This window comes from Pipistrellus kuhlii, unplaced genomic scaffold (genome assembly GCF_014108245.1).
Source record: "Pipistrellus kuhlii isolate mPipKuh1 unplaced genomic scaffold, mPipKuh1.p scaffold_m20_p_4, whole genome shotgun sequence".
In the NCBI taxonomy this organism is placed as follows: domain Eukaryota; kingdom Metazoa; phylum Chordata; class Mammalia; order Chiroptera; family Vespertilionidae; genus Pipistrellus; species Pipistrellus kuhlii.
The window spans coordinates 73,659,093-73,685,828 of NW_023425540.1; the positions used below are offsets into that span (position 1 = coordinate 73,659,093).

A 26,736-nucleotide genomic window follows, 5' to 3' on the forward strand; every position below is an offset into this window, starting at 1 on the left:
GTCAGGGATGTGGGGCTGGGGCTAATGGCCTCGGCCCTGCACTGGCTGTGCCTGGTTTAGCTCCTGAGGCCCAGATGAGTCTGTGGCAGCTCGGAGAAGGAAGGTGTGCTAGGCTTGGGGACAGCTGAGCAAAGACCTTAATGTAGGAAGAGGAGGGGTGGGGTGGTTGTTTCAAAGTAAGTCAGAAACCGAACAGAACTAGCTCGCCTGGTCCGGTGTAGAACCCTTGACCGGAGAGATTCCAAGAGAGCAATCAGAGTTTCTGTAACAATACTCTGCCTTCCTGTTTTCAAGACCGATATTTCTCTCAACTTACTCCTGCTTTCTGACCTCAGGGGGCTGGGTGGGTGGCAGCCCCTCCCCCAACACACACACAGTATCTCCCTCACACTTTTGCTTCTTCATTTATGGCAGAGAGCTGATGGGGTTCTGAGGGACTGGGGTGGACCAGGGGCAGCCATGAGAGTGGGGCTGCAGAGACGCCTGGTGGCCTCTGAGTGGTGTGTGGGAGCCAAGCATAGTCCACTTTGGAGCCCAACAGGCTAGGGTTCCAGGCCCAGCATTGCCTCTTGACCAGCTGTGTGACTGTGAGCAAGTTACTTAACCTCTCTGAACCCAAGTCTTTTTACCGGTGACATGTAGACAACAGCAGAGTGGTCGGGGGCTTAAAAAGAGCATCAAGAAAAGGGCCTGGGGCAGAGCATGTGCTCAGTAATTGTTATTTGCCTGCCTCCCCCCAGATGTGCCCAACAGCTGTTCCCAAACCCTCATACATACACTAGACACCCCTCCCCAGCTCCAGCTGTTCACAGCTGCAAAGAATCTCAGGCCCTACTCACTCTGATCCCTTTCTGGGAGACTCTTCTATGGCTCTTGGAATGTGGGTGTTTGGACCCCAAGGAGGAGCCTCTTTGCTGGGTTCTGAGGAGGAGGGGGAGGCAGGTGAAGCTCCCGGATATACAGCCATGATGCCCGCATGGGTCCCACTTGCTTCCCCAGGTACTTCCAGTGCCCACCCAAGTTCGGCCTCTTCGCGCCCATCCACAAGGTGATCCGCATCGGCTTCCCGTCCACCAGCCCCGCCAAAGCCAAGAAGACCAAGCGCATGGCCATGGGTGTCTCGGCGCTGACCCACAGCCCCAGCAGCTCCTCCATCAGCTCCGTCAGCTCCGTGGCTTCCTCCGTGGGCGGCCGGCCCAGCCGCAGCGGCCTGGTGAGGGCGGGGCTGGGCAGGGGGGTCCTGTGTGCGTATGGGGATTGAGGACAGAGGGATCCGGGTGCCCCTGACCTGCACTAGCGCCAGGCATCCTCCGATGGGAGCTTTTGAGGAAAGATGAAAGCGCCTATCTTTCAACAAGGGAAATGGATCCACTTACACGATTGTCATTTTTGCATTCCTGATTTGTCAGGAGCCTGAGCCTTTCCTGGGAGTTGAGGGTCATACAGATGCAGGGCAGGCCATACAGGTGCAGGTTTCAGAAAGGTCGCCACAGGCGTCCTGGAGGAGGGGAAAGGCGAGGCTGTCCGTCCGGGCAGCGAGCTGCTGTCCAAGCTCAGTCTAGGATGAAAGGTTCCTCCTGACCCAGGAGAGGGTGACCCCGGCGAGGGAGCCTACATGAGGCAGAGCCCCAGCTGTGAGGGGGCCGTTTCCTGAATCTGAAATCATACGCTTCCCCCCACCGCACAAGTAGACGGGGCCACTAGCAGGGGAGGAGCAGGACCCTGGGAGTCCGGGAGCTGCGGGCTATCTGGGCGGCGCTCAGATCCCTGAGTCCTGCCTGCACCCATGCCCTCCTGCAGCTCACGGAGACCTCGTCACGCTACGCCCGCAAGATCTCTGGCACGACTGCCTTGCAAGAGGCACTGAAGGAGAAGCAGCAGCACATCGAGCAGCTGCTGGCTGAGCGGGACCTGGAGCGGGCGGAGGTGGCCAAGGCCACGAGCCACATCTGCGAGGTGGAGAAGGAGATCGCCCTGCTCAAGGCTCAGCACGAGCAGGTGGGTGAGCAGGCGGGGCAGTGGGCACCCTGAGGGGCGCCAGCAGCCTCCCCAGGCCAGGCCCATAGGTCACTCACACCCAGAGTGCAGACGATGGAGGCTCAGAGACGCCTCCTCCGACTGGCGGAAGTCCTTCCGTGGATAGATAGGTTCACACATTCTCAGGAGCTGGATGTAGTCCGGTCGGTGTGTCTCAGGAGTTGAGTATGGAGTTCTGAGAGGTGACAGTTCGATTTTCCGTCAGGGCACATGCCTGGGTTGTGGGCTTGATCCCCAGCAGCGGTTGTACAGGAGGCAGCTGATCAGTGTTGATCTTTCTCTCTCATTGATGTTTCTATCTCTTCCTTCCTCCCTCTCTAAAAATAAATAAGGACATCTTTTAAAAAAGCAAGTTAGGAAAAAAGAACCTGGAAACAAACTGCCCCCTGCTTTTTCCTACCTCCTCAGGGCGAGCGTTTCCTCCGTCATGGAAAATCCTTCCCAGCTGAGCAGCTGCATTGCCGCCTGTCACGGGCTGCGTCCCTGCTCATGCGGCTGGTCCCCTGCTATCGTTTAAATTGTTTCCCGTTTCTCACTTTCTCAGAATAATGCTCGGGTGCACATTTTGTGTGTGTGCCTGTCCTCGTTTCAGACGGAACCTTCTAGCAGATTCCTGGGTTGGGCTTCAGGGAAGTAATCCCCTGCCCACAGCCTTGAGTCATCTGCTGTCCCATGTCTACTCCTCCCTGATGTTTGTCACCTGCATGAGAGCCCCCTCCCGGGCCCCGGCCCCCATGTGGGGCCAGCTCATCCCTCTCTGGGGTGCTGGAATTAATAAGGCCAAGTTCAGCCCTAGCCAGTTTGACTCCGTGCATGGAGCATTGGCCTGCAGACAGTAGGGTCCTGGGTTCGATTCTGGCCAAGGGCACATGCCCAGGTTGCAGGTTTGATCCCCAATAGGGGGCGTGCAGGAGGCAGCCTATCAATGATTCTCTCTTATCTTTGATGTTTCTCTCTCTCTCCCTTCCTCTCTGAAATCAATAAAAATATATTTTAAAATAAAATAAAAAGCCAAGCACATGTGTGTGCTGTGGCAGGGGCAGGGGCCTCCACAAGACAATGTGTTTTAGGCCCTTGGGAGTTGGGGAGGTGGCAGATATGGGGGTGCTAGTTATGGGGGCAGGTGGACTTGAGGTTCCCACTGGGTGAGGCCGCAGCTGGGCCTACCCCTCACATCAGGCCCACAGCCCGTGCTCACCTCAGGCTGGCAGGGGAGCAGGAGTGGCGGGGGTTCCAGCCCTGACTCCTCGCACCACTCCTGCTACCTCCCTCCCCACCTGGCCCCCAGCCCCCAGAAGGAGGCTGACCCTGTCCTGCCCTTGCCGGGGGCCCAGTATGTTGCAGAAGCAGAGGAGAAGCTGCAGCGGGCCCGGCTGCTGGTGGAGAGCGTGCGGAAGGAGAAGGTAGACCTGTCCAACCAGCTGGAGGAGGAGCGGAGGTAGGTGCTGCCCCTGCCCGGTCCTGGGAGCACATGTTCCCCGCGCCTCACAGGAGGATCCAGGTCCAAATCCTGCCTCCACCACCTACAGGCTGTGTCACCTGGACTAGTGACGTGAGCTCTGTGGGCCTCAGTCACCTCATCTGGAAGGTGGGCTGGTGATCCCCATGTCTACACGCTGTTGGGAGGACTTACACGATAATGCCAGTAGAGCACCGGGCAGGGTGCAGAACACGTGGGAACACTGTCCTTCCCACCTGGCGGGGCTCACTGTTCCTGCCCCACGCAGCTCAGGAAGCCTGTCATGAGGAGAACGCCCAGTGGAGGGCGTGGCTCTCATGCCCTGTGCCTCTAGGGAGATGTGTACCACGAGGAAGCCCCTGTGCTCTCACCCCCTTAACCAGCTCCCGTCCAGAAGCTGTTCCCATTTCCCGTGTCAGGAAACTGAGGCTTAGAGAAGCAGCCGCAAAGGGAGGCTTGAAACACCGCGCACCTGGTGTCAGCCGCATGCTGAGTGCGGTACTTGTACCACCTCAGCCTTACCACTAGCCTAGGCAGGTGTTAAGTGATGAGAAACTGAGGCTCAGGGCAGGGGAGGGACCTGTCCCAGGCCACCAGCCTGTTCATTGTTCGCTGGTTCTTTCTGACCGCGGAGGGGAGAGCTTGCTTACATCTGCCAGAGCCCACACATCTGGTTCCCGTGGCAGCGCCTGCTTGCCTAAAAACAAAAACAGGCCTTTAAGGCATTATGGGGTTTGTGGGGTTCAGAGAGGGTCTGGGTTCAATCCCGGCCTTGCCCTGGGTGAGCCTGGGTAGGCCACTGGCCCTTTCTGGGCCTCCGTTTCCCTCCCATGTGTGCTGGGAGCTGGGAGAAGCCCAGTAAGAGCAGCGTAGTGAGCGGTAATGTGCCTGTGTCTCCCTGAGGGTGGTGCCCCCCATATCAGGGAGCAGTGGGGATTGGACTCTAGCCCCCAATTATGGGGCCTGTGAATGAGTGTGGGTCAGCAGGGAAAAGCTTACCCTCCTGCCCTGCCTTCCCCCCCACCTCCCCTCCCACCCTCCGCTGTTCCAGGTGGCAGTGATGAAAACAGAGTGGTCACTAGCATCACTCTGTGTTAATTTATTCCCACGGCCAGCCTGGGGAGGAGGGAGGTGGCATTAAGTGCTCCCATTTCGGGGAAATCGGAGTCTGCGTGGAGCACAGGCCAGGAGGCTGGGAGGCTGGAGGTTTGCAGGAGGCTCTGTCCCCTCAGCCGTGTGGCTCTGGGCAGGTGTCCCCTACACGGGACAGCACCTTCGGTGTGGTCTGACCTCAGACGCTGGGCCATCTGTGGCCTCACCTCTGTCACTGCTGACTCAGGGAGGACCACCTGTCTGGGCAAAGCCTGTTTCAGCTCCCTCTCCCCCCACAGGAAGGTGGAGGACCTGCAGTTCCGAGTGGAGGAGGAGTCCATCACCAAGGGAGACCTGGAGGTAACAGTCAAAGGCACCATCCTGGCTTGCTTGGCACCCACGCCCAGCACTTGTGGGGCAGATGGCCAGGAGGTCCAGGCAGCAATTCCGGGCCCCCTCAGAGAGGCTCTGGGTTTGAGGGAGAAATGAAGAAGGATCAAAGGTCGTACTCTGGGGGAGCAGGAAGGGGGTTGGTCATGGGAGACTCAGATGTCACAGGTGGGAGTGGCTCAGCTCCAGGAGCCTGAGGGTCGTGCTTACTGTGTTGGCCACTGGGTGGGACGGACCCGGGCATCCACAGGGCGGGGCCTGAGGACATATTGGCTGGACTCCCCAGTCCCTGCATTGTTGGTTAATAGCCCTAAAGGTGACCCTTGGGCCCTTAGTTCATCTTAGATTCCAGGTACAATTTTGGCTAAAATCAGCTTGTTGAGTCACAGGAATTATAGATGGGAAAACAGACTCAGAAAGGCACATGGACTCCCCCAGTAACAAAGCAAGTCAGCAGCCCTGGGACCAGGGGCCAGGACTCCTGACCCCCGAGGGCAGCCGGAGAGGATGGCCAGTTACAGCACCTCCTTGTTATGACGCCTGGACACGTGGTCTAGACACAGGTGGACCTTGTACTCTTCAACCCGACCCACCCTTTCCAAGCTGAGGGGTGGGGGTGTTCACGTCAGTTAGTAAAGCACCCACCCCTCCCCACCCCAGCCCTCCTCACGAAACCATGCAGACCCACAGCGCATTCAGTCCCTCCCCACAGGCCGAGCTGCCCCACCTGGCCTTGGGCAGCCTCTTTCCTTCCCGAGCCTCAGTTTGCTCCACGGTAAAATGAAGAGGTCGGACTAGGTCCGTGAGTCTCAAACGTGAGAGTTCGTCGCCTGGGTGGCTTGTTCAGACACAGAAGGCCGGCCCAGCCCCATTCCGCTGGTCGGAGTGGGACCCGGGATGTCTAACGAGCTCCCGGGGATCTGTAGGGTCCCACTTCGGGAATCACTGCACTGGGTCATGCTGAGCTCAGGCTGGAAGTTGCAGCTTCTGGTTTTGTAAAAGAGCCATAGTAAGATCCTTATAAGTTCCGGTGCATAGCAAAAGTGTGCGAATGGTTGTCTGTCCCCTGGATGACTCCACCGTGAAGGGACATGTATGATCTTCATAGGGTCACTGCCAGCTGCCCCTGTTGGGGCAGGTTTTCCTACTCATGCTTAAAGGGTGGATGTCAAGGATGATGTGGTGTGAAAGCCCCAGGCCAGTTTCCCTCTTAGCCAAGGGGCAGGTATGTGGTTTTGTGCTTTGGCTAGCTTTTCCACTGGATGGCTGCCTCCTGCAGTTGGGGAAGCTCCTTCGCCGGTTAATTAATAATAAAAACGTGCCAGGCGTGGCTGTGTGCTTTGGAGGGGGTGACACGGTCCCTGTGAGGAGAAGGAAATGAGCCGCAGGTCCTGCAGGCAGGGCTCCCGGACAGGGATCTCAGCAGCCTCCCTCACTGCTCCCGTTGCTGACGGAAACCCCGCCTCCCCTCGGAGTCCATCTGGTCCGGGGAAGGCGCCCGCCCTGGGGTCCAGCAGCCTGAGCCTGGACCTCGCACTGCCCTAAGTTGTGCGATTCTGAGCAGAGGCTTCTCTGCTTGGAGTGGCTTCTCTCTCACAGGAGGGGAGACGGCCTTGATGGTGGTTCTCAGAACATTAACGCCAGGGGACCTGACAGTGACTGAGACAGCAGTGCAGTGGCCCCCAAAGGCCGTGGGCAGCATCCCTGGAGCAGAATGGAAGGCCAGACCGTCCATCCCACCTAAAATCTAGCCTCTGAGGCTGCCCCTCAAGCTCCTACTAGTTCATCAAATTTACCCTAATTAATGGAGCATCAGAGCAATCCCACTGAGCTCCCTGTGCCCCACAAAGACCCCAGCCCATGAACCGGGGGGCTGGACGTTTTGAAGGTGATGGAGAAGAGTCCTTCTGGGGGACACCAAATGAAATTGCCCTTAACATTGTAACGCTCGGGGCTTTTTCTTGCCTGTGGGGCCACCAGCGGGGCCACCAGGAGGGCATTTATGATCATGCCTGTCTAGCCTGGGTCTCGGGCAGTGTGCCCACCATTGGGTGGGGCATGGCCTGAGAGGCTGGGATGAGGCACCATTATCTGCCTGTGATTTTTCAGAAAGAGACTGAGCGCAGCTGCTTGTTTGCATTGCAGGATGCTGCCCTCTTGAGAGAGAAAAAGGGGACCTTTATAGTTCTTTTAGGAAAACTCACAGAAATGTATAAGGTCACAGGCATGAACATCTCTGTAGTTCTTGATGAACCACAAACGTGTTTCAGGGACGGGAGGTACTGGTTTACACCGTTGCCATCAGCCTTGCTGGTGTTCCGTGTGTATTCTTTTTACAAATACGTGCTCCCTTGCTGAGCCTGCCTCTTCAGAACTGCCCCCCAGACCTGCTTTAACCTTATTTCTCGTGGATGAGGATGGGACAGGCGGGAGACAAGGAGGACCATGCCTCTCCCTGCCATGAACTGGCCTCCCTGCTGGTCTGGGTGCTCACCGATCTGTTATGGGAAACCCAAATGCCAGCCTGGGAGGGTGGAGAATGCCGGGCTTTGTTAGCGTGTGGAGTGGGGGTTGTGAAGCTGGGACAGAAATGCCCTTGTGCTTTCGGGAGACTGGCTGTCTCCACAGGCCCGGGGGGGGGGGGGGGGGGGGGCCCCGCCGGGCCGGGCGGGGGGGGGGGGGGGGGGGGGGGGGGGGCACCGACAGGCCGGGCTTGGGGCTGGGCGGTGGGAGGCCAGGCTGGGAGAACCATGGTGGTATGGGTCATTTACTCTTCCTCCATCCTGGGAGCTGTGTGCAGGATCCTGTGCTTAGCCTGAAAGACAGCCCGTAGAGTCCCCGTGGGGAAGGGGAGAAGGCTGGCCCTCCCAGAGCTGCAGAGGGGAGGGCCCCTGGAGGTGACAGAGGGGCCCCGGGTGCCCGTAAGGAAACCCAGCCAGGACACAAGGGCAGGAGGCAGTCCCACCTCACCAGACCTCCTCTCTTTCCCTCAGCCACCTCCTCTCCTCGACCTGTTTTCCTGTCTTGTTCATGGTAGCTGACGCCGCCTCTCTCTCTCTCCTTCCCTCTCTCTTCCTCCGGCTTCCTTTCCCTGTGCCCTCTGCCCTCTCCCTCCCGCCCCACACGCTCCCCCGGGTGGACCAGACCCAGACCCAGCTGGAGCACGCGCGCATTGGGGAGCTGGAGCAGAGCCTGCTGCTGGAGAAGGCGCAGGCCGAGCGCCTGCTCCGGGAATTAGCCGACAACAGGGTAACCGCCTGCCGCCTCACCCGCCCGCCAGCCCTCCCCTGGACGCCCGGGGCTGCTCTGCGGGATGGTTTCCTCTGTCCTCGCTGCTGTCCTCAGTGTTTTTTCCCTCTTGTGCCCTTCTAGGAGGGGAGTGGAGGTCAGACACTGCCTCCACTCCCGTCTATTGGGGGGAGGGGGCTTGGCTCTCTGGGACTTGGCTCCCCAGGGGAATGTCCTGTGAGACCCTCCGCCCTCCGCCCCATGCATTGCCATGACAAGGCTTGGTCAGGTTCAGAAACCAGGGGCCTCTCGGACAGGTCTGCCTCCTGCGGGCAGTCACGGAGACAGCCTATCCACGCCTCCCTTCTCCCGGCTGGGAAGGCGGAGGATGGGGTCCAGGTTCTCTGGAAGGCCTTAAATATGGTGGAAGGAGGGGCCCCTGGAGGACCTGGGCTGGGGGAGGAGGGGTGTTCCCGGACATGGGTTTCTGTGTCAGTCCAGGGTGTGGCTGCTGTGATAGGAGGAGCCAGGGAGTGGTTCCTAGGCTAGGGAAAGCTCTGTTTGGGGGTGGTTCCCCCAAGTCCCAGGGCCTGGTTCCAAGTCCGGGCTCCAGGCCCAGCTGGCCCCTCCACAGCCCATGCATGTCCCTGGACTGGCCCCCTGTGCAGGGACACACGTCCAAACAGCTGGCTGGCCTAGCCCAGCGGACAGTGCTGTTCTCCTGGCAACGGCGTTAACAGCCAGCGAGCAGTGTTTGGGGGTAAACAGCATGGCGTGTGGGGTGAGCAGCCGTCAGTCTCTGCGTGTCGGCCTCAGCACAGGGAGTGTGTGCGTGGGGGGAGGTGGGTATCTGGGAGGCTCATGGCACTGCACACTAAGCGTTGCCCAGGGACCGTGTGCTTGTGCAGTACACACGCGTGTGCACAGAGGCTGTGGGCAGAAACTGACCCAGTCACAGTTGACAGGCCCAGCCCTCCACACCCAGGCAGGCACCTTGAACCTCGGGCTCAACCTGATTGAAAAAACAAAAAACAGGTTCATTGAACTAACTGATTTGGCTCAGTGGATAGAGCGTTGGCCTGCGAACTGAAAGGTCCCAGGTTCGATTCCGTTCAAGGGCATGTACCTTGGTTGCGGGCACATCCCCAGTAGCAGCTGATCGATGTGTCTCTCTCATCGATGTTTCTAGCTTTCTATCCCTCTCTCTTCCTCTCTGTAAAAAATCATTAATACATACACACACACACACACACATATATGTAATATATGTTATATATATTATATATTTTTTAAACTTAAAAAAATAAAGGTCAGCTTCAGAAACAAAAATACTTAAGTTTATAACAGATTTAAAACGTTTAAATATTTTTGTTTCCAAATCTGTGACCATTGACGTGATTGAGGTGTGGGGTTTTGGAGGCTGGAGCCTATGATCTCAGAGTTTCCCTCAGGAGGCAGGTCTGGGAGCATTAATTTTGTTCTGCGTTAGGCATTCAACCGGTCCTCCTTTGCCCACCCTCTTCAGACAGCCCCTGAGACCCCCCATTCCCGCTGGGGGACTTGCAAACTCCCTGCCATCTCTGCCCTTTAACAATCACGTGAACTGAAAGAAGGCCGTAGCCTCAAATAAGTGGGGTTTTTAACCACCAGTTTGTCCCCCGCCTGGTGCCGTGGAGACCGTTGACTCCCTGAATCGCTGGGGTACCAGCCAGGGCGCTCTTCCCGGGAGGTGTGGCGGGCCAGGCCCCTGAGAAAAGCCACAGTTGAGTAGGAGTGGGCGCCCTTCCCTTCTCATGACCTTACCCCGCAGGGCCCGGGGCCCCTGAGTGGTGAGGAGGCCCCCGCACCCCTGCTGCACCCCCTTGCTCTCCGGCCGGCCCGCTCACCGCCTCCCTCTCTCCCCGGCAGCTGACCACGGTGGCCGAGAAGTCGCGGGTGCTGCAGCTGGAGGAGGAGCTGAACCTGCGACGGGGCGAGATCGAGGAGCTGCAGCAGTGCCTGCTGCAGTCCGGCCCGCCGCCCGCCGCCCACCCCGAGGCCGCCGAGACCCTGCAGCTGCGGGAGCGGCTGCTGTCGGCCAGCAAGGAGCACCAGCGGGAGAGCGGTGTGCTGCGGGACAAGTACGAGAAGGCCCTGCGGGCCTACCAGGCCGAGGTGGAGAAGCTGCGCGCCGCCAACGAGAAGTACGCCCAGGAGGTGGTGGACCTCAAGGCCAAGGTCCAGCAGGCCACCAGCGAGAACATGGGGCTCATGGACAACTGGAAGTCCAAGCTGGACTCGCTGGCCTCGGACCACCAGAAGTCCCTGGAGGACCTCAAGGCCACCCTGAACTCGGGCCCCGGCGCCCAGCAGAAGGAGATCGGGGAGCTGAAGGCCGTGATGGAGGGCATCAAGATGGAGCACCAGCTGGAGCTGGGCAACCTGCGCGCCAAGCACGACCTGGAGACGGCCGTGCACGTGAAGGAGAAGGAGGGCCTGCGGCAGAAGCTGCAGGAGGCCCAGGAGGAGCTGGCCGGGCTGCAGCAGCACTGGCGGGCCCAGCTGGAGGTGCAGGCGGGCCAGCACCGGCTGGAGCTGCAGGAGGCCCAGGACCAGCGCCGGGACGCCGAGCTGCGGGTGCATGAGCTGGAGAAGCTGGACGCGGAGTACCGGGGCCAGGCGCAGGCCATCGAGTTCCTCAAGGAGCAGATCTCCCTGGCCGAGAAGAAGATGCTGGACTACGAGCTGCTGCAGCGGTCCGAGGCCCAGAGCAGGCAGGAGGCCGACAGGCTGCGGGAGAAGCTGCTGGTCGCCGAGAACAGACTCCAGGCCGTCGAGTCCCTGTGCTCGTCCCAGCACGCCAACGTACGCAGCAGCGCCTTCTCGCGGGGCCCGTGAGCGACAGCGGCTCAGGCTTGAGAGCCAACTGGGGAGGGCCTAGCGTGGACTGACCTCTTTTCTCAGCTCGGGGAAGCGTGCTCGTTGCCCCCAGGTTCATGTCCATTGAGATGTGGGGCACTAGGCTCAGAGGAGGGAGCCTCTCGTCCCTCTGTGAGATGGGCAGCCGGCCCGGTGACTGTGGGGACCCACAGTGGTCTGAGCTGACCTGGCTGGTTTCCCCACAGACCAGGCCTGGAGAGAGATGTACCTCAGGGCAGAGAACAGGCTTCCTCCAAGTCCCTATGTGCCCACACGTGTCCTGCTGAGAGTCCCCTGTGCCGTGGGCTGGCCTGGATGTGGACAAGCCCTGCCCATCCCCAGCTCCCATCTCCCCCTGGGGCGCTGACCCAGGGGACCCGAGGGCGCCCTCTTCCTGCTGGTCCTAATGAGACGAGCCACAGTCCAGGGGTCACTCTCCCAGAGTGGGGGTCCCGGGAGTGGGGTCTGGGAGGCCGGAGGGGGTGGTCCTGGGGAAGCTACTGCCACCGGTCTCAGCTTCGCCCCAAGTCCAGACGTCCCGGCTGAGCACACTGGGGAGGCCCAGACGGGCTGTGTTCACTCCAGGGGGGCTGGGACGGGCCTGTGTGTGGCTCCGGGCACCACACCTGGTGCCAGGCCCTATGCTGCCCCATTCCAACTTCGTTCCCACGAGGTCGATGCTCCGTTTCTTAGATGATCCAACCAAGACCTCACGACGAGTAACCTTACCAGGGTTTCTGCCCTCTGGTGGCAGAGACGGTGCCCAGCCCTGGTGCCAGGGGGCGCCCGGGAGGACAGACGTCAGGTTTGAGGTGAAGGGACAGCTAGGAGCAGGATCGTTGCCTTTTTCACAGGCCCCGGGGGTTCTCAGGCTTCTGGTTGCCCCTGTATGTTTACACTAGAACTCGGCACTCCAGCAGTAAGTCCTCAGGAGGCCTGAGTGCAGGGCGCCCTCATGCCTTGAGGTCCCAGGGTAGCAGCCTTCCGGCCCCTTCTGCTAGGAAGTGCTCTCCCAGGATCCTGGGCAGAGGGGAGGAAGAGCCCAGGTCAGCCTATGCGCATACGTCCTGATTGGCTTCTCAGGCGGGGGTCAGGCCGGGACCCCACCATGGGCTCCCTCAGCGGGAGAGGTTTGGGGCTGCTCTAGCTCCACAGAGCTCCTGCTCCTCAGTCACAGTCCTCGGGTGGAGGCGTGGGCAGTGACCTCAAGAAGACCTCTCTTGACTTCTGCACAGACGGGGGTCTCAGTCTGGACCCACATGTCCACGTACAGCTGGATTTTTAGTCTAATGTGATAAGCATGAGAATTTTAAAAAGATGTTTTAGCGTGTGCCTCGTTTTCCCTGCAGGGTTTGTCAGTAACGATCTAGGGGCTTAGTTATCACCAGCTGAGAACGGGGCTTGGGATGTATGAGAAGAAGTATGAAGGGCAGGGTGATGGAGGCGACTGCCTGCTCAGCTCTGGGCCATCCTGATCCGCAGTGTTAGACTCAGACACACGGCAAGCTCAGAGGACAGCCAGCTTGGACAGGAGGCCAGAGACACTCGGAGAAGGAAGCAGTAAGGAGCCAGTTGATTTTTGCCCATATTTTTTCCCCTTGATCTTTTCTTCTTCGGCTTCTGAGTTTATTATTTAGAAGAAGAAGTGTTAGAGAGACAGGAAGGAGCATTCTTGAAGTCCCTCTGGGAGCTAGCCCGGAGTATGCTCCCCGCACACCGCCCCACGGTGGTCAATGCTTGTTTCGTGGAGGGAAACAGGCTGGAATCTTGCTTCTGGATGTTGATAAGACAGATTCCCAGGACCAACCCCTGTAGGCATTCCAGGGAAGGAGACGTCTTATCAATATATCAATAATAAACATTTCCAACCGAGGGAGGGGCAGGAGGCGTTCAGTGGGAGCCACAGGGCAGCCGTGGGGTGACGGGAACAGAGGAGGGCCCTCTGTGGTCAGGGGGGTCATCTCAAGGACCCCTGTGCTCCCTGCCACAGCGAGTTTCCTCGTGTGGTGTGGGCGTGGCGTTGGCTGGGCTGGCGGGGGCTGGGGCCGAGGGGAGGCGGGCGTCCCCCTTACAGTCCTCTTCTTTCAGATGATTGAGTCGAACGACATTTCAGGGGAGAAGATGAGGATGAAGGAGATGGTGGAGGGTGAGTGGCCACTGGGCAGGCGGGACACGGGCTTTGGGGACAGGCTGGCTGGTTCTGCCTCTGGCTGGTGCCACTTGGTTTTGCATCACCTGCCATTTGGGGAGAGGTGCCTGCTGCACGCACAAGCCATCACCCCGCCCGTGGGTGAGGAGGGCCGCGGCTCCGTTTGTTGAGTGCTGAGCATATCTTGTTTGTTCGGTTTTACGTTGTTTTTAAAATAGGTATAAACTACAAATGGTTCAAAGGGCATAAGGTGAAGGGTCCTACCCCTGTTCTCTTCCCAAAGGCACAACATGGGTCAGCTTCTGTCCCTACGCACAGAGCATTTCTGCACATACAAGCAAATAGGGAACAGATGGCCCCTTACTTTCTTCCATTTAATAATGTGTCTTGGAGACTCTTCCTTATCTCTGCATTCTTTTCCGAGGTGCAGAGTATGCCATTGTGTGGAGCTACCCTCATTTAGCCAGTTTCCTGCTGATGAATTGTAGGTTGTTTTTAGTCTTTGCTGCAAACACCGCTGCAGTAAATTACCTCCTCCTTGGGCTTAACCAATTTTGACTCTCATTGGCTGTGGTTGAAAGTATGTTTCTGGCCCAGCCAGTATGGCTCAGGGGTTGAGCATTGACCCATAAACGGAGGTCAGTTTGATTCCTGGTCAGGCACATGCCCAAGTTGCAGGCTTGATCCCCAGTAGGAGGCGTGCTGTTTCTAACTTTCTCCCTCTCACTTCCTCGCTCTGAAACCAATGAAAACATTGTTTTAATAAAAATAAAAGTGTGTTTCCTCACCAACAATGTTTCAGCAAACTGATCTCTGCCAATCGGAAGAGTAAAAGATGTTGCCTGGTGTAATTTCCACTTAGCTTTCTCTCACTGAGAATGAAGTGCCACTTCCATGTCTCCTTGCATCCTTTATCCATTTTATTCCTAATGTTAGTGATCTTTTTGTCCATTTTTCAGGAATTCCTTATTTATGACATTGCGAACACATCCCCCAAGTTGTGGTTTCGCTTTTCTTATGATGGTATTTGCCATTTAGATTTTCTTAAATCGATCTTTCTTGGGGGTGGAGGGCTTCGGCATTTATTAATTTATTAATTATCTGGTGGTTTCTTCTAGTACTTTTTAATTCCTTATTCTATGTTTAAATCTCTGATCACTCTAGAATTCATCCTTCTAGAAGGTGTGAAGTAAGGATCCATTTTTATTTTTTTCCTGTAAGAGTACCCCATATTTGAAAAACTTATCTCCCCTTCTCTACTGACCTGAATGGCCAACCTTATTAGTTTTAACTTTCCTTATGTAAACTGACTCTATTTCTGGATTTTCTGTTCCTTTCCAATGACCTTTCTATTTGTTCATGTGCTAATTCTATAATTTTAAAAAATCTTTTGTTGATTTTTAGGAAGGGAGGAAGAGAGAGAGAGAGAGAGAGAGAGAGAGAGAGAGAGAGAGAGAGAGAGAGAGAGAGAGAGAGACAGACATTGATGTGAGAGAGACACATCGATCGATTGCCTCTCACACTCACCCTGACCAGGGATCGAATCCATGACCTCTGCTGCAGAGAATGATGCTCCAACCAACTTAGCTGCTCCGGCTATGGCCTATAATGTTTTAATTACCCAAGCTCTGTTTGGTTTTTAATTACTGGTAAGGCTACCCTTGGCTAATTCTGCTCTTTCAAAAATTCTCTTGACCATTTAAAAAAAGATATTTTTTATTGCTTTTTTTGCAGAGAGGAAGGGAGAAGGATAGAGAGTTAGAAACATCGATGAGAGAGAAACATTGATCAGTTGCCTCCTGCACACCTCCCACTGGAGATGTACCTACAACCAAGGTACATGCCCTTGCCCGGAATCGAACCTGGGACCCTTCAGTCCACAGACCAATGCTCTATCCACTGAGCCAAACCGGTTAGGGCAGCCTTTTTTTTTTTTTTTTTTTTTTAATCCTCACCTAAGGACTCTTAAAGAGAGAAAGGGAGAAAGAGAGAGAGAGAGAGAGAGAGAGAGAGAAAGAGAGAGAGAGAGAGAGAGACAGACATTGATGTGAGAAAGACACATCGGTTGGTTGTCTTTCATTCTCGCTCCAACCAGGGATCATTCCACAACCCAGGTTAAGTGCCCTGACCGAGAATTGAATCGCAACCTCCTGGTTCATGCATCAACGCTCAACCACCGTGCCACACCAGCCCGGTTTGTCTATCCAGTATTGAATGCACATGACCTTGTGACATGGGCACCATTATTATCATCTCCATTTCTCACTTGGGGAAACTCTGAGCGTTAGGTTGCCTGAGACCACATGGTACTGGAGCCTTTAATTCTGAGTGAGCTACCCAGAGAGGCGGGTGGCGGCTGCTGGACGTGGAGTGTGAATGGCCCCTCGTCTCCCCCTTCTCCCCTAGGCCTGCAGGACAAGCTGAACAAGAGGGACAAAGAGGTGACAGCCTTGACGAACCAGACGGAGACGCTCAGGGCCCAAGTAAGTGGTAAGTCTCCCTCCCGCAGGGCGTACGCGGGGGCTGTCCCCCGGGCCACGTGCCAGGGGAGCGTGGGGCGGGTTGGCATCCGGGTCGGGTGCCCGCCCGCACTCTGCCTCAAAGAGGAGGTGGCCGGGGCCAGTTCACCTGCACTGGACTTCCCCGGGCAGCAGGGATGGGGGAATGGCACCCCTTTCGTGGCCCATGATGGACTCGGGGACCCCAGCCAGCTTCTCCCGCCAGCGGCCACGCTGTTCTGAAATACCACCGAGGCTTTTGGATTCTCGGGCCACTCTGACACGGTCTCTCCGCCGCCCTGGCCTCTGGAGGAAATGCCGGGGCTTTAGAATCGGGGTGGGGGAGGGCCCGGGCTGCGGCAGAGAGCAAGGCCCAGGGGACCTGAGGACAGGGGGCGCCTGGGGGAGGCAGGGCGCCTGGAATGTGTGACGTGGTGACAGACTGGCCCTGCTGCCTGTCCAGCACAGTGTCAGGGGCGGTGTCCGTGCGGCGGCCCCGGGCTGGGACATGGCTCCCACCCGCCTCTCCCCGGTTCCCATCCCGTTCACAGGGCCTAACTGGTTCCAAATAGAGGTCAACTGACCTAGTTCCTTCAAGGCAGAGGTGCAGCTAGAGCCCATGCCTGCTCAGGCAGGAGTGGCATGTCTCAGGGGGGACTGCTTCCCACCGCCCAGGGCCCGGGCTCTGAGCTTGGGGCCCTGGTCTGCTTCCTGTGGCTGTTCTCTCCGCCCCTGGCTGCCTGGCTCTGCGGGACCGGCGAGGGCCGCTCAGTGGAGTGTGTCACTGGAACCCTCCCCCCCCCCCTACACACACACACACACACATTCTCCGAGAACACGGGCTCCCTGCCTGGGCCGGCCCGCTGGGGGGACAGGTTCCCACGGCGATCCTGACCCCGCCTTCTTCCTGCTGGCTGACCCTCAGCGCTGGAGAGCAAGTGCAAGTCGGGGGAGAAGAAGGTGGACGTCCTGCAGAAGGAGAAGCGGCGCCTGGAGGCGGAGCTGGAGGCCGTGTCCCGGAAGACGCACGACGCCTCCGGCCAGCTGGTGCTCATCAGCCAGGAGCTGCTCAGGAAGGAGCGGTGCGTAGCCGGGGCGGTGTGCTCCGGCCTCCCGCCCGCCACAGCCGTCTCCCCCTGCCCTGGCCTCCCTCCACCTGGCACGAGCCAGTGTCCTCCGGAGGTGGGCGAAGGGGGACGGGGTAGGACAGGTGGCTGGCGTCCCCAGGGGTCGCTGTGCTCTCCTCCGCTAAGCTCAGAGGAGGCCCCAGTCCTCCCTAACACAGTTCTCTCTCCGAGCAGAGCTTAGGGAGGACGAGTGGCTCCCACACTTCTTGGTCTTCATCGCTGCCTTTAAACTCTTCAAACGTATGGAGGATTCCCAAGGAGCTTGTGTTTGCTTAGTCTGTGTTTGTCACATCAGACATTAAAAGTGAGGAATGTGCCGAAGGCGGTTTGGCTCAGTGGTGGAGCGTCGGTCTGCGGACTGAAAGGTCCCAGGTTCGGTTCCGGTCAGGGGCATGTAGGTTGGTTGCGGGCACATCCCCAGTAGGGGGTGTGCAAGAGGCAGCTGGTCGATGTTTCTCTCTTATCGACGTTTCTAGCTCTCTATCTCTCTCCCTTCCTCTCTGTAAAAAATCAATAAAATATATATTTTTTTAATTAAAAAAAAATAAAAGTGAGGAATGTAAAAATATTTTTTAACTCACTTAAAAATAATAAACCAATTGCATGTGCCGTAAATAACATGCTTTTGATAAAAAGCGACTGTTTTCCAAAACAAAAAGGTATCTAATGAGACGAGGGGCATTGTTTAACATTTTTGTATTCCGTCTTTGCAGTGTGTTGTTTTGGTTGAAGCATATTATGAAAACCTGGCCTCACAGTGATTTGTAGTTAGAAAAGAGCGTATTTTAATATTGTTTTCAGGTCATTAATATGTTACGTGACCCCAAGAAAAAAGTTCATTGTATGCACATGAGAAATGATAGTGAAAATAGCCGAAACCGGTTTGGCTCAGTGGTAGAGCGTCGGTCTGCGGACTGAAAGGTCCCAGGTTCGATTCCGGTCAAGGGCATGTACATTGGTTGTGGGCACATCCCCAGTAGGGGGTGTGCAAGAGGCAGCTGGTCGATGTTTCTCTCTCATCGAAGTTTCTAACTCCCTCTCCCTTCCTCTCTGTAAAAAATCAATAAAATAAAATAAAAAATGATAGTGAAAATAGTTTTGATCCAAGGATCCCTTGAAAGAGTCTTGGGGACCCCTGAGGGTTCCCTATGCTGCACTCTGAGAACCACTTGGTTCCAGTTTATAGACATGGTTTGCATAACCTATATGAGGCTTTAGGGGGGAAAGAACACATAGATGAACATTTAAAAAATCAGAAGATAGCACATAAAATCTAGATTTCTCCAGAAGTTCTCACAACAATAGGCTGACTCCTAGCAGAGCAACAACCAGTCATTGCTGGGGAGCACCTGCACCCTCTCAGTGGACAGGGAGGTCTCGTGTCCCAAGTCGTCCCCCCTCTTCATTGTTTTACTTACACCCACTTCTGGGCCTAGTCTGCCAGCCCCTGTGAGCATTTGAGGTTCATCCTCTGATTTAAAGGAACCTTGTGAAAGTGCAAACATCTTTTTATAAAGGAAATGGCGTCTCTTCCCTTCCCGTCCTGTTGAGTCTGATGACACCCTGAGGCTTTCTGTGCTAGATTCGCTGTAAATTTAGCACCTCTCTGGAAAATGTGGCCCTTCCCTGGGGGAGGGAAACAGGTGCAGCTGGGGAACACTCCTTCCCAGCATGCACTCCCAGCCAGCGGGTGCTCCGTCCAGGCTCCGCTGCTGTCTCGCTCCCCGTATCCTCTCCTGTCCACGTCTGATACTTTATTCTCGGGGCTCAGCCCAGTCTTGCCTCCTCTGAGGAGTCTGTCTTCCTGCTATCAACAGGCTCATTTCTCCCTCTGTCTGTCCCTCACCACTCACTCAATTGCTACCTTCTTCTCTTTGGACATCTCACCCTGTCCAGTCCATGCTTGAGGCTTAGCTCTTAGCCCATCTCTTCTTTGAAGCCTTCCTTTATTGAAGTAGGCCACCACGAGTGAGCTCCCCATGCTCCTGTGATGCTCAGGACGGGAGTGGAGGATCAGCTAGGAATACTTGGCAGATTAACCAGTAGATTTACTTTCCTCGCATAACAGAAATCTGGGAGTAGCGATGGATGACGGTCAGTAGCTAAACATATCAGTGCTAAGTGACTGGTTCTCTTGGAATCTTCCTCATGGTTGCAGAGTGGCTGCTGGAGCTCCAGCCATCACATCCACAGCAGGAGGGAGGAGGAAAGGGACTTCCACTTTGTTCTCAACTCCCCATGGCCACCCAGTGAGGGAGTTTCCCTCTCCTCCATAGTAGTTTCAGGGAGGGGGAAAGGCTTGGAAGGAACGTGTCCTATTCTCTAAGCCTGTGCCCACTGCAGACATTGCTCACTGACTGCAGCACCCCTTTCCGCACAGCCTGGATGTGCCCGAGAATCCTTCTCATCCCAGTATTCCAGGCAGCTGCTGCTAGCTGGTTAAGGGCTGACATAGGGGTGAGGGGTGGGGGAAATCTCATCTGATTTCAGCCATTCAAAATGTCTTGCTTCATGGGTGCCCTTGGATGAGTATTTTGTTTGCTTAGCTTAATGTTTAGTTAAATAAATATTCCCTTTATAAAAAATAAATAAACAACTTCAAAAACATTCTAGGAAAGGCCAAATCCTCTTCAGTGTTTCGTCCCTAAATCCTGGTCCCTCCTGGGCTGTGGTTGAATGATTTCACACCTCATGTTTCCACACTGGTGTTGTTTTAATAGCCAGTCTCCTCCGCAGAGTGGCCGTCTCCAGGCATCTGGCAGATGGCTGGAGTGTGGGAGTGACAGTAGCTGTTCTTTGCCCCTCCTCCCCTCCCCCCAGGAGCCTGAACGAATTGCGGGTATTGTTGCTGGAAGCCAATCGCCACTCCCCAGGGCCCGAGAGGGACCTGAGCCGCGAGGTCCACAAGGCTGAGTGGCGGATCAAGGAGCAGAAACTCAAGGATGACATCCGGGGCCTTCGTGAAAAGCTGACGGGGCTGGTACGTGGGGGCAGGGGAACGCTAGGGTGGGACTGAGGCTGCCCTGCATTTCGGCCGGGAGAGTAGTGACCTCCTGGAGCCATCCCAGGAACCGCCAAGCCCCAGAGAATTCAGTCCCTTAAACCACAGTCAGTGATGCAGCTGGTGCAGGGGTCACAGGCAGCTGCTTTTGCAGCATCGTGGCCGGCTGCTGTGTGGCAGACTAGGGGGTGCAATGCTAAGGAATGCTGTCTAAGAATCTGACCAGCCGAACCAGTTTGGCTCAGTGGATAGAGCGTCGGCCTGCAGACTGAAAGGTCCCAGGTTCAATTCTGGTCAAGGGCATTTACCTTGGTTGCGGGCACATCCCCAGTGGGGGGTGTGCAAGAGGCAGCTAATCGATGATTCTCTCTCATCGATGTTTCTAACTCTCAATCCCTCTCTGTATATAAAATAATCCTTTAAAAAAAAAAAAGAGAAAGAGAGAGAAAAGAATCTGACCTACCCGGGTACGGTGGGCTCTGCAGGGTGGTGAGCTCCCCACCCAGAGAAGTAATCAACCAGGAGGGGCCCTGCAGTGGGGGCTCACACCTGAGTGTCAGGAGGAAGGGGGCGAGTTTGTGTAAAGGCGGGTGTGTCTCCAGAGACCATCATGGGTGGGGCCGCTGTGTCCTGCCGGGTAGAGGAGGAGGAGTAGAGAAGTCACTATAGGATGGGGTCTGGCAGTCAGGAGGAGGGACCCACATAAGAGTGTGGAGGGAGTGGGGAGAATCAAGGAGAGAGGAAGGCGTCTGGATTTTGCAACTTGGAGGATGTGAAGCGTCTGACAGAGCCTGCTTCAGTGGGGACCCTCAGGGGAGGGAGGGGGGTCTGGCCCAGCGATGGGGTGGGGCCAGGAGGATTTCCTGCCTGGAGGAGGCCCCCCTCCCCTCACACACACGCACACTGCACCCTCACGCATGCTCTTCCTGTCTCCGGCCACTTGTAGGACAAAGAGAAGTCGCTTTCGGATCAGAGGCGCTACTCCCTCATCGACCCATCCTCGGCACCTGAGCTCCTGCGGCTACAGCACCAGCTGATGAGCACAGAGGACACGCTGCGGGACGCCCTGGACCAGGCTCAGCAGGTGGAGAAGCTCATGGAGGCCCTGAGGAGCAGCCCCGACAAGTCCCCGGTGAGCCATGGGCCAGGGCTGGGCTGACCAGGCAAGCCAGTGGCAGTGTCCTCATGGAGCATGGCCCTGTCCTGGGAACCCCCAGTGTCAGGGGAAGGCGGCCCTGTCCGCAGAAAGGGTCTGAAGCAGGAGGCAACCCTATCGATCCTGGGAACCCTGGTCTAGGGGGCAGAGACATAGGCATGTGCTCTGAGAGCCCCAGCCCAAGGGTACATGGCTTTGCCATGAGGACCTCAGACCAAGGGGAGAGATGCAACCTTGTCCGGAGAGCTTTGGTCTGTGGGTCCCGGGACCCCCATTCCCAAGAGCTCTGATCAGTTTGGAGCCCGAGCGATCCTATCAAGAAGACATCGCCATCTAGTGGACGAACGAGGAACTGTTGTCTGGTGAGCCTCACTCGGCATCTGCCCATGACTCTTACAGGCCATTGGCAATTCGGGTTCTGCGAACGGCATCCACCAACAAGACAAGACCCACAAACAAGAGGTAAGGAGCTCTCTGGTCCCAGGGGACACCGTGGCACTCCCACCGCACTCCTGCACAGGCAGGAAAACCTGACAGGTCACCAGAAATGCAAACAACGATGCATCGTGCAAAGGCTTCACAGTAGGGTCTCTCAGAGGAACCCACGCAGTCCACCTTAATTCAGAATTCCTCTTGCTTTCTAACCTTGTTTCCCTGTTTTTAAAAAATACATATTTATTATAAAGTGATACATGCCTCTTGGGAAACTTTTGAGAAAAAAAACTAAAACATATAAAGAAGAAAATACTATAGTAGCCCTTTTACTCAGAGATGACCAGCGGCGGTGTTTGTAAGTGGTAGCCTTCCTGAACTTTCCTAAGTGTGTGTGTGTGTGCGCACACAGATATGTACAATCAAGCCTCATTATTCACAGATTCCATATTTGCAAATTTGCAACTAAAATGTGTTTATAACCCCAAAATCAATATTTGCAGCAATTTTGTGGTTGTTTATGGACATGTGCAGAGCAGAGAAAAATCTGGGTTGCCTGACCTGCATGTTCCCAGCCGAGGGGTACAAGGCTGCTCTCTCCCTTCTCGGTTCAGCTCTCATTCTGCAAACCTGTCCGTTTTGAAATATATTTAATGCCACCTTTTCCACGTTCTTGTGCTTTTTACTTGGTGATTTCTGCTGTTTACAATGACCGCCTACTGATGGCTATGTGCCTACAAAAAATCTGTGTGTTAAATCGGCCCAGATGATGTGATCCAATAGTCGAGTGTCAATCTATGAACCATGGAGATCACAGTTCGATTCCAGGCCAGGGTGCATGCCCCGGTGGCAGGCGCAGTCCCCAGTGCGGGGCATGCAGGAGGCAGCCGAACAGTAACTCCCATCGTTGATGTTTCTCTCTGTCCCTCTTCCCTCCTCTCTGAAATCAATGAAAATATATTTGAAAAGTAAATAAGCTTTGTTCAGGCATGAATTATACAGTAAGTCCTCACTTAAGGTCAATGATGGGTTCTTGGAGATTGCAACTTTAAGCGAAATGACATATGACAAAACCAGTTTTACGATTAGCTAATTGATATAAACAGGAGTTAAGTTCCCATGGCATATTTCTGGCCACAAAAACATCACCAAACTTCTAAATGAAGACCCCAAACACTTGTAATATTAAACATGGAGATAAACATGAGCTGTACAGACATTTAAGAAGAATAAAAACAGGTAAGATCATTTTATTCCAGGTCAGGGTCACAGGTGGCTGGGTCTCTCCCAGCAGCTCAGAGCACAAGCTGGGATCCGCCATCACAGGACGCCCTTCCATCATAGTGCCACTCACACCCACACCCACGCGGACTGGGACGGTGTAGGCACGCCAGTTTATCTCACACGCAGGTCTTTGAAATGTCGGGGGAAGCCAGAGTCCCCAGAGAAAACCCATGCTGACATGGGGAGGATGTGCAAATGTCACACAGACAGTGGTCCCGGCCAAGAATGGATTTTCCCCCCGTCACCATTAGAACAAAGCGATGTTATTCGAAGACCTGCGGTACTGTTGGCCTTGAGTTGTTAATGAGTCAGCAGCATGTGTTAATTAAGATGTCTGTACACAGAATCACTCATAAAACACGGCTATGTATGATCAGTTGACTAAAACGTCCTGATCAGAGGTTTGAGGGAACCTAAACCCATATTTCCGCCGGGAGCAGTGGCTTGGCATTCGCTGATTGAGCGCAGATGATGACTTTATAGGACATAACTACTGTGAATAATGCGAAACTGTTTTATGTGCATGTACATGTACATGCATGTGGGTAAACATTAGCTTTATTTGGAAATCACTTCAAAATTACCAAAAAACTGCAAGAGTAAAAGTAGTACTACCTAGCATGTCATCTGCCCTTTCCCACGTTGCATTGCAAGCATGTTGCCCTGTGTGTTTCGTCTCTTGCTCTCTGTGTGTAGCTGTGTGTGTGGTAAGGCCTGTAATTTTTTTCTGAACCATTTCAGTGTAATTGCAGGTCTTGGCCCATAACACTTGGGTCTGCATTTCCCGAGTAAAAGGACATGATTATACATAAAACAGTACAGTTATCAATTTCAGCAAACGGAACGTTGATCTAAGATTTATATCCATTCTACTCTGCATACTCATTCTCCCCTCTGTACAGGATTCTCCACAGGTTACGTTAGCTTATTGCATTTAGCTGTTATGTCTCGTTAGTCTCCTTTAATCTGGAACATGTTCTCGATTTCTCTTTGATTTTTATGGCATTTTTGAAATATAGTCCCCACTCCTTTTGGAAATATATACATTGAGTGGCCAGATTAGTATGATCTCTGAACGCATACTAATCTGGCCACTCAGTGTATATCCTATATAATAAAAGGCTAATATGCAAATTGTCCTCTCTACCAGGAGTTTGACCAGCCCATTCCCCCCCCCCCCCCCCCCCGCCAGTCTGGCCAGATCCCACCCATGCACGAATTCATGCACCAGGCCTCATACACACACACACACACACACTGAGTGGCCATATTATTATGCAATCAGAGATCATAATGATCTGGCCACTCAGTGTATATTTGTATTGATCTGAGCCAGGTCCTGCATCTCGGACTGGACCACTTCGTCAGTGCCGTGTGTTCGGTATCCAGACTGGGGACATGATGTCCATCTGCCTTTCCCTCCTGATGTGAATTGCGATCACCTCATCAAGGAGTTCTCTGATTTCTCCCCTGCATAGTTATTGGCTCTTTTTAACAATCAGGCTGTGGGGACGGTAGGGCCATGTGACTACCCTCTCCTCGCTGAGCCCCTCCCCTGGAATTAACATCCGGGGGTGACTCTAGCCTGAGCCAATCTTTACTGTGATGGTCGCAAAGCAGCACATACATCATTTTAATAGAGTAAGTCTCACACTGTATTCAATTTCTTCTCCTGTACTTTCCACTGAATATTTTAAACAAGCATTTTCTCTCTTCCTTAAGCAATCTATTAAGCCCACGTTTTGTAACATTATGGGTATAAAATTGGTTTTCTAGAACTTTGTGGGCCTAAAGGTGCCTGTGGCCCCAGTGATTGTTATGTCTTTGCTAGACTGTTGTGTTTTAAGAGGGTGCCTGATGGCCCCACCCCACAGGTAACACCGGCTTTTACCCACAGTGTAATGGGCACCCACCTGGGGCCCAGATGCCAGCCCAGTAGGTGGAAAGAGCCCAGCACAAGCTCTGTCCCTGGTTTGCCATGTGATCTTGGGCAAGTGAGGCTGGAGGAACTTGTCCTCCACCCCAGACAGGAGAGCCCCCGGGCACACGTGCTCACCTGGAGAGAGGACCTTGGACATAGAATCTGCCAAGGGCCAAAGAGAGAAATTGGGGGGGGGGGGGGGGGGGGCCACAGAACTGTAGGGGGAAGTGTCAGGGTGCTGATAGCCAGCCCGTGTGTGGTTTCATCAACCCTTTGAGACACAGAGTCATTCCAGTTTGCAGACATGAAAACCAGGGCTTGGAGTCTCGCCTCCAATTTTTATTTTCTTGGATCCAGCCTCCACACAGGAACTCAGGGCTCTGCGAACCCACCTGCTCTAGCCTCTTCTCCTCAACTTCCCCTAAGTAACCCCCACCCTACCTCCTACCTCACCATTCTTCAACACTCAGCAAAGAGACTCTTCTACCCCAGGGCCTTTGTCCATGCTGTGCCCTCTACCTGGCACCAGTGGTTCTCCTCCCCCAGCCCCTCCTTTTTCACCTCCTCCCCTCTGCCACTTGCTGATCAAGCCCTTGCTCTCTCCAGGACAAGCACTGACCCCGAAGGCCACCATGGAGCAACCCCGTCCACACCAGAGCCACTCTTTTCTGCCCCAGCGGCGCCCCCTCCAGGCAGCGGCCAGGACTGTTACTTTGGAGACAAGAACAGTATTTGTAACAATAATGTACCTACCGTCTGGACAATCCCCACCCTCAACCCCCTGCCGGACCAGGAGGCTTCCTCAAGCACGAACTTCCACAGAGAGCGGTACAGCCCTGACCCGGCCCCGGAGCCCGCAGCCCCGACGTCTGCCCAGGACACCCAGCAGCTTCTGGAATTCGTGTGGGAGGCTGAGGCTCTCCGACCAGCCCCTCTCCCCACAACCAGCTGCTGGGGACCATTTTGGCACCCTGAGCACATCCCCACCCTCCCTTTTTCTCTTCCTTCTCCAGGGTCCCCCTCGGGTTCCAGAGAGCCATTGTCCCAGGAGAGGGTCCGAGGGGGCCCGGGTCTCCTTGCAGGCACCAAGGAGCGAAACCCGGGCCTCAGGAGCCACTATGATCCCCTTTTCTGCAGCCACTTCCAGGCAAGGCAGTGCCCAGGGCGGCTCGTCCCCACATCGTGAGCCTCCTTCACGCACTGGGACAAGCTCCCCTTGGCTGTCTGCCCAGCGAGCCCCAGGTTCAAGGTGTTGGGGTGCAAGGTCCTTTTCCCCCAACACCAACACACACACACAGCTCCAAGCTGCTGGCCAGAGGCTGGCCGCCAAGGCCAGGAGCACAGTATTAGGAGAGCGGGAGCCCCGGTCCTCACCCCCACATCGGCCCGGCTTGGAGCTGGGGCGGGCTGGCTGCAGGGGCATTCAGACCAGTGGTCCAGGCATCTTTTTTTTTTTTTTCTTTTTTCTTTTTTTTAATATATTTTATTAATTTTTCACAGAGAGGAAGAGAGAGGGATAGTTAGAAACATCGATGAGAGAGAGCCATCAACCAGCTGCCTCCTGCACACATCCCACTGGGGATGTGCCCGCAACCAAGGTACATGCCCTTGACTGGAATCAAACCTGGGACCTTTCAGTCGTTTATTCAGACGTTTTATTCCCTGAGCCAAACCGGTTTCGGCGGGCCAGGCATCTTTTAACCGGTCTGTGATTCGGTGTCCCCGGGGCTGACTAGCTGTCCCAGAACTGGGCCTCCCACCCGCAGGGGCACGTGTGCGCACCCTGACGTACACGCCCACTGACCCTTGGCTCACGCACACTCACGGGGGTGACACACGGCCATGCAGGTGGGGTGTTTGCATCAGCCATGCTCGGGCCACACAGGTGCCCACACTTGGGCTCCAGGACTGAGCCCCAGGCCACACACACCACAGACATTCCTGCAACCTGGCGGTGCACGCACACACCCGGGCACACATTGGGTGTGTGTGTGTGTGTGTGTGTGTGTGTGTGTGTGCCAGGCACAGGATCAGAATGCACAGGCACCATCAGTCCCTTTCGAT

General features: G+C 55.4%; 1 protein-coding gene across 9 annotated transcripts in view; it reads left to right on the plus strand.

Moving 5' to 3' along the window:
• The window catches only part of CLIP2 (CAP-Gly domain containing linker protein 2), a 64,357-nt gene extending 38,453 nt beyond the window's left edge, over window positions 1–25,904 (plus strand). The window contains exons 5-17 of one of the 9 annotated variants that reach the window (XM_045571202.1): window positions 1,000–1,213; window positions 1,801–1,998; window positions 3,372–3,475; window positions 4,888–4,948; window positions 8,123–8,227; window positions 10,115–11,050; window positions 13,193–13,250; window positions 15,660–15,743; window positions 16,677–16,833; window positions 19,699–19,858; window positions 20,826–21,011; window positions 21,435–21,497; window positions 25,279–25,904. In XM_045571202.1, the coding sequence (XP_045427158.1) occupies window positions 1,000–1,213; window positions 1,801–1,998; window positions 3,372–3,475; window positions 4,888–4,948; window positions 8,123–8,227; window positions 10,115–11,050; window positions 13,193–13,250; window positions 15,660–15,743; window positions 16,677–16,833; window positions 19,699–19,858; window positions 20,826–21,011; window positions 21,435–21,497; window positions 25,279–25,290 (2,338 nt within the window). In that variant the 3' untranslated portion in view covers window positions 25,291–25,904. Of the gene's footprint in view, window positions 1–999; window positions 1,214–1,800; window positions 1,999–3,371; window positions 3,476–4,887; window positions 4,949–8,122; window positions 8,228–10,114; window positions 11,051–13,192; window positions 13,251–15,659; window positions 15,744–16,664; window positions 16,834–19,698; window positions 19,860–20,825; window positions 21,012–21,434; window positions 21,498–22,081; window positions 22,698–23,653; window positions 23,705–25,278 lie in introns of those variants that run through there. The other 8 variants (XM_036409279.2, XM_036409277.2, XM_036409283.2 and 5 more) reach the window with 8 other exon arrangements.
• The last annotated feature ends 832 nt before the right edge of the window (window positions 25,905–26,736 follow it).